Genomic DNA, 7305 nt, shown 5'->3' on the forward strand with positions numbered 1-7305 from the left:
GTGACCTGATGATTTTATTGCAGCAACAGTCCTTTAGAGGAGTCGCTCGCTCTCTCTCTCTTTCTCTCTCTCTCTCGCTCTCCCTCTCACACACACACACACACACTCTCTTACTTTCCCTCTGTGTCTCTGTCTCTCACTTCTCCCCCCCTCATTTTCTTTTTTTTTTTTTTCTTCTCCCTCCACATCTGTTAATCTGCTCAGGGAATAGCAGCAGACAGAGTTTTCCAAACCTCTGTGCATTTATGTGTCATGCAATTCATCATTGGTAAGTCTTGGACGTGCACAAGTTCTGAGAAAGTCAGACTTCAACCCAGAAACGGACCCTGAACTCAAATCAGATTAAGGCTCGCTCATCCAGTAGCCGGGAGCTGCTGCAAATAGGTTTTTATGGCAGGTTTGGGGTTGCATCTGAAAGGGAGCACACAAAGTTCTTATCTGCATCTTCAAAATAAAAAAGAAACGAGAATCTGGCCCTGGGAGAATCTAGATAATTCTTTACTTTACTGAATGATTTTGAAAAGATGTACCCAATTAGAGCAAAGAGGCCAGAGGAGCTCGGGTTACCTGCTCGGATCCATTTGGATAGTCAAGCTTATGAATGATTCATCACTGACTCATATTTGTTGTTGTTACTCGTATGTTGCTGCTTGTGGACTCGATGCCGTGTATTATTAATACAACGGCGGTCCTTCACATGTGACGAGCCCGTCGTTTCTCTCGCTGTGAGCGACTCATTGTCTGACGCCGCTGGACAATGTAGCTCGCCTCTCCGCCGGCCAGAATGACTCCTTGCATGAATAGAGACACTCAAGCCAAGCTACTGGCTCCGTCAGGGGAGGCCTCACCGTCGCTAACCCCCTCAGCCTGCCTCCGTCGCACCGACTTGAGAAAAGATACCCCGAGTATTATCCGCCTCTTGCAGTGACTCCGTTTCAGTTGCATTTTCTGGCCTGAAGAAATCAAAAGTGGAGGAAGTGCAGCTGCAGAGCATTTGGTGGACTGAACTTGCGAGATGTTGGTTTTTCTGACTTCTGCTGGCCTTTGCTGAAGGTTAATCACGCGTGGTGCACGGCTGCTCTGTGCCCGTAATGTGTGTTTGTTGGTACAGGGCTGTCTGCAAAGCCATTAAAGCCCCGACCCCTGTTTTTAGACCTCGTCATGCCCTCTGGTCTTTGTGTTTCCATCATGGTTCATCTCTGATTGATTGTGACAGGGAACAATAATGGGCACACAGAGAAAGGGAATTCTCTCTGGCTACTTGTCAGTCCATATTAGCTCAACCCAACATCCCCCCCCCAAAAAAAAATCTGTGTGGCTGATTGCAATCCATTAGCGACAATGACATAAACATTTATGTCACCGGTATCGATTCATTTAATGAAGGTGCGACCAGTGTCTTTGTTAATGGATTATAGATGAGGAATAAGCCATAAGTTAGAACAACATTTAGGCAGGATATGGCTGGTTTTCTTCTTTATTCACATCCAACTAAGTTTCCAATTAAAAATCTACGTAAAATCATAAAAGTTTATTAGTTTAGCATTTTCTAAATAAACCCAGGAGTTTGACGTTTTAATATTAGCGAGATACTAACGACGTGCGGACACTAATAAGCTGTTAATGCACTTATATTGGTCCAGATGCTCTGCGGCGCTTTCCAACCGGCTCAGAGGTTCCAGTGATGCGGTCACGTTGATGAATTTAAAAGCTAAAAAGACAAAGCAAGGAGAAGAAATGCCTCAAAGGTAGTACCAACTGTAGAATACATCTCTCAGGTTTTTCCTCTTTGATTTATGTTGAGCATTTTGTGAAAAATAAGAAACTGATGACTGCACATTAATATGCTCTGAAAATAAGAGTAATTGCTCTTTGCCTGGGAAAGCTGTTAAGCAACAAGCCCTGAGAAAGAGTACTTGAATTTATTGCTGTTAGAAAAAAAAAAGGGGGGCCTGTGCGTGAGCCTGCAGGAAACAGGTGGGGCTGGTGAGATTCAAGTAAGAAAAATTATGTTTGTGTGGAACTAAAACATTATGAGAAAATGGCATTTTAAATGGCATTTCAATATGGCAGACAAGACCAGTGGATAAATTCATCATTTCCTAATTTGGAGTTAAATGTTTTCGCAGATCCGATACGTTTGATTACGGTTGGCGGACGGGTTCCCGAGGGGTTTAAAAAGGGCTCGTACAGCTTTGCATGTTGTCTTTTTTAATAACAATCAACAAGTCAGTCAAACAATATTACTGCCTAAAAAACATCATCTACAGTAAATGTCATCCGAAAAGGCTTCAGATGACTCTTGACTGGGCGAGTGTCAAACAGTACAGGGATTCAGAATCGGTCTCCTGACTCGGAGAAAATGAGGTCTAACTGTACATCCAGCCACTGTCATGTTATGACTTTTTCCCCCTCCCGCTTCATTTTTGTTCCATTAGGGCTTCACACTGTAAAAGAGCACCAAAACAAACAGAGACAGAGCAGAGGGGAATGAAAGACTGCAGTGTTTTTTGGGAACACCAGAGTCCTGACTGCACACGTGACTGGAGTGAAGCGCGACAGGTGATCTGATAGGAGAGGAGCGTTTTTTTTGTTTGGTTTAAAAAAAAGAAGGAAAACATTTTTAAATTACATTTCCTGTTATTGCTGGAGAAAAGTGCTCTGATTTAACTTTCTGGGGTTTGTCACCTTTTAATAACACAAGACTTTAGTCAAGACACATTCTGGATCACATACAACAGGTTAAACTAATTTGTACATGGACAAAAAAAAAGGTTGCATATTCTCTCTAAATCACAAGGAAAACGTAGCGGCACCCATAGTTTAATATAAAATTGTTTCCGTCACGGAGACATACACGTCGATTTTCATCCCAGTTAGTGAAACAATCACTATATGACAAGTTGCATAACAGACTAAATCTGCTGTTAATGTAAAAGAAATCTCATAAAAAAAAACCTGTTGCGTAACACTCGTTCTCTTCCAGTATTTTCTTTGATGTCCCAAAAATAATTTGAACCTGTTATGGATGAAAACTTCCAGTGAATGGCAGTGTACTCATGGCTAGTTTCCATCACAGTTCTTCCCTTCCATACAGGTCCCCTCTTCTTCTTCTTCTTCCATCCGTTCTAATAGATGCACCGAAAAAAAAAAAAAAGGCCATTGCTGCTGGCTGGCCAAAAAAAGAAAAGCTTGGCTCAACTTCTTTGTTCATTGACTTTCCATTGCAAATCCAACAGGCATTCTCTCTCAGCTCTCCTTTTCCCTGACCACAGCTATGGCTTTGGATACAGCAGCAAGTCTGTCCTTTCTCCTTTTGTGTTTGAAGATAATGCCCACTGTTTGAAGCAAAGGGAACTTAAGGCAAGTTCAAGGAAAAATCCAGCCTGAAAGGACTCTTTGACCATTCAGGAGAGCTCCGTCTATATTTGTGACTGTTAACAAAATAATACCAAGGCTAGAAACAAGACAGCTGCACTACTGAGAACGGAGAGACTGCATCTTTGTGGAATATTCGCAGAAATACAAATAAGTATTTTTCAACCACTGGAAATAAAACAGCTCCAGGTTGTTGTTGTTTTTTGTCACAGATAGCTGCTCTCTACAATCTAGCCTCAGGATCATGTTGTCCATCTTCACAAATAGAGATGGAAGTATTTTAAGATCATCCCTTGATTGGAACACTAAGTTTGGTTTGGGTGAGGTTTGGTTTGTGATTCAAATTAAACTACTTGTCATCCGGAACGGACTGGGTTGAAGGAAAAGTACAAAACAAGAAGAAAAAAAATTTTAAAAATGAGGTTTTTGAGAAAATCTGCAATCCTTAAAGATGTGTTACCTCCAGAGTGGTGTTCAGATCTAAGCCATGAGGCCACAGGGTCAGTTTAAGTATTTGTCACAGCTACGAGTCCAAAAGTCATAATGCATGGGTTCGGTCTGTACCTAGTAAAATCCTGCCGTTCTACCTCGCCTTCATGTCCTCTCAGCTACACTTGCAAGACTTGACGATCATGTTGGAGAGCTGCTCCACTTTGGGGGTTCGTCCAGAGTAGTAGAGTATAGTGAGAGGTTCCAGGTCTTGAGGGACGCAGCAGGGGGAGGCGGACGCCTCTGGATTCAGAGTGTTGTACAGGCTCAGCAGCTGTTGAAAAACACACAGGAGAGGTTACAACTCACTTTAAATTACAGTTGCGCTGTCAGCTGCGTGATGTGTGCCTGATGAGAGATGACATCTTTGTAATTTGCTGGCTAGTTTAAATCAGTGTAATTGCTACACTCCATGACAGTAAATGCTGGAAGATTGAGGTCTACAAAACGCTGTCTGCTTGTCCAAGTGTTTGCTGGACACGACTCCCGATGACGTTTACATCGGTAATGTTAGCAAGTAGCTCAAGCGTGGGCTCAGTAACCAGAACTGAAGGTGGTTATAAGTTGACCTTATTGGCAAGGTCAAGAATAAACTTCACCATAAACAGTATAGACATTTCTCACAGGGACTATTTCTGTATTGTAATATTATTCCAAACAAAGCAGAGTGATGCAGGGGGGTGATCCAGACTAACAGGGACACTGTTCCTGAAAAGACATATTGTTGTTCTTGTTGTTCATGAGTGATGGGGAAAAGGACAGCGAGCTGGACAGATGGATAGTTGCAGCCTCCGCAGTAATTGTGTTTGTCCATTATCTCAGACCATGGTGGTGAAAAGGGAGCTGAGCTGGAAGTGGAAGCGCCTCATTTACTAGACGGCCTTCGTTCCAGCCATCTGGCATTGGGCATTTGGCTGGGATGCCTCCTGGAAGCCTTTTGGGGTTTTCTGGGCACATCCAGCTAAGAGGAGACCCCTGCATAGACCCAGAACTCGCTGTGGGGGATTACATATCTCATCTGGCCTAGGAACGCCTTGGAATCCCACAAGAGAAACTGGAAAACATTGTTCGTGAGGGGGACATGTGGAATGACCGACTTAACCTGCTGCAACCCGATAAACAGAAAAGAAAAAGGGATGGGTGGATGTATGGATTCATACGGCTGTGTGTTATTTTGTAGATCAGAGTGGACCTCCTTTCAGCTCTGACCACGTGGTGCATCAGCGCACAGCGTTGGTGTTTTTCTGGTTTTGGTTTGAATCAAACTACTCCTGAGTCCATTCAGGATGTGGTCTCCCCCTTTTGCAAATGAATCTATGCATGTCCTGTTCTGTGGATCTGATGCCAGATTGAGTTCAACATTTTAATCCTGCAGAGGCCTCTCAGCCAGCCTCCTCTGGGTAGACATCTCAAACTTTGAAGTAATAGAACTGCATGACTGTTTACATAAGTGACAAAATCTGTTTTTGCTCTGTTGTAATTTTCGTTGTGCAAAGCTTCTCACAAGCTCTCCCTGCGACGTCGTTCTCACCGAGCTGTGCGTTGTGTCTGAGCTCCTCAGATAAGGGCAGGGCCCGGAGCAGTAGTTGGCATCGTAACCACTGGGCTCATGGATCCACTTCCAGTCCAGATCACGCCGGAAATCAATGTGGAGCCGGCGAACACAGCAGCTCTCCTCCGTGTTTCTGGGATGAGGAAGCAACAGTACGGTCAGTCTCAAAATCTTCTGTAATGGTGTATTTATATACTGGGCTGCAGTGGTTCTGTACAGATACACAAACACTTACGAGAAACAGTAGTTTGTGTCCAGCGCTCTCTTGCGTCGGCGGGTGGACTGAGTGTCCAGGCGGTGGGGAGGGATCATCATGAGGATGAGATGAGGCAGATACTGTTCCTTCTTCTTCTTTAGGTGATCCAGATCCAAGCGACTGTGCTCATCATCACCGTCAACACCTAAATACAGACACGATGAAGTGGCGCTTTAACCAACTGTTAACATGACAGGTTTCTTAATTTACATCCATCTGAGGATTCAATTTGCAAAACTGCAGACATTTATATACATTTATATGAGAAAAAAGTGGAATAAATTATCCTGTAATATCAATAACTACGATCCATCAGTTTATTTTAAGACAAACAACAACTACATTTAATTAAACCATTTTGTGCCAAACTCCTGAATAATCTGGGTTTATTTACCAGAATTAAAGTATATTTAAGTGAGAGGAATGGGAAGATGATGATAATAAAGATGGCAAGAAGGCATTTACAGATGTTAGATTGAAAGAGCAGCTAACATTTAAATAACTCCATGAAGCCTACCTCTAAACTTCACCTCCAGCACCTCGTTTTCATTGTCGATGATGTCACCGTTTGGGTTGAAGGTGTGGCAGGGACAGTGCACGCTGATTTCCAAACCCAGATTAGATCCTAACGGGACACAATTACGGAAAGGAGGACTGTCAGGACTCTTGCGTCAACTTTCTGAATTCAGCGATCATTTGGATTAATGGCAGCTTGTGGAAATGAGCTCTCATTAATTCTAAATGATCATCCTTTATCGTTAGTCCGAATGACAGCTTGGACGGGAAAAAAAAAAACTCCTGATTGTTATGAAACGAGGTGACCTCAGCCTCACCTCTGTTCATCAGCCACTCGCGCACTGTTTCAGTCACATCGAAGGAGACCCACTCCGGAGTACCTTTGGTCAGCACATTCTTGGCTCCGATGTAGCGTTGTTTCCTAATGTGCTCATTTGGCCTCACAATCTGCGAAGCGAAAAATAAAGGGTTGCTATGAAAGGTTCTCTCTTAAAACAGCTTGAACAGGATGGAGTAGAACAGAGCAGCCACCTGACAAGAACGCTGGTGCAAGTTCTTTGTCAGACTCGTGTCTTGTTGTTCCACTTATCATGCAGGAGTTGAGCTAAGATAATGTACCGACTGCCTAGACCATGCAAACAGACAGTACAGAGAAAAGGTAGACAAAATTGTAGTCTGCACCGTAAAGAGTCGTAAACAACACTATGAATCAGGCTTCGTTAAGTTTTTGTAATGATCAGTTTCCCAGTTTTAAACAGCATTAACCTGTGAGGAAGACGTTCGATTTCTCACATCAGCCAAAGACAATGTGCTGAAATTGAATAGATATAAAGCTGCAGCACACTGTTTCTACCCCTCACATTTCCAACTCTAAAACAGCTATCCCCCAGCACTTTTGTACTTATGTATAGTTTGCCTGCTATGATGATATCGGTGTCATTGCGTTTTATTTTGCACGTGTTCGTTGATTAAAACAGCACAAGAAGATCGGCAGCTTGAGTTGTGACGATTCTTAAGTAGCAAACGGTGGAATCCTGTCGTTGCATTTTCTTCTTCATGACGTGAAAGTGGCTGAATGTCAGCTTGCTAAAGAGCTGAGGATGAGCAGGTTTAG

General features: G+C 43.2%; 1 protein-coding gene across 1 annotated transcript in view; it reads right to left on the minus strand.

Annotated features, from left to right (window-relative positions):
• Positions 1–2194: 2194 nt before the first annotated feature.
• LOC103363570 (transforming growth factor beta-3-like) overlaps positions 2195–7305 on the minus strand; it is a 13163-nt gene continuing 8052 nt past the window's right edge. Inside the window, exons 3-7 of the mRNA XM_008290395.1 lie at positions 6509–6638; positions 6193–6300; positions 5655–5820; positions 5399–5552; positions 2195–4141 (exon numbers count right to left, since the gene is read on the minus strand). Coding sequence (XP_008288617.1) covers positions 3983–4141; positions 5399–5552; positions 5655–5820; positions 6193–6300; positions 6509–6638 — 717 coding nt within the window. The 3' untranslated portion in view covers positions 2195–3982. The remainder of the gene's footprint in view (positions 4142–5398; positions 5553–5654; positions 5821–6192; positions 6301–6508; positions 6639–7305) is intronic.

This window comes from Stegastes partitus, unplaced genomic scaffold, assembly GCF_000690725.1.
Source record: "Stegastes partitus isolate 25-593 unplaced genomic scaffold, Stegastes_partitus-1.0.2 Scaffold670, whole genome shotgun sequence".
Lineage (NCBI taxonomy): Eukaryota > Metazoa > Chordata > Actinopteri > Pomacentridae > Stegastes > Stegastes partitus.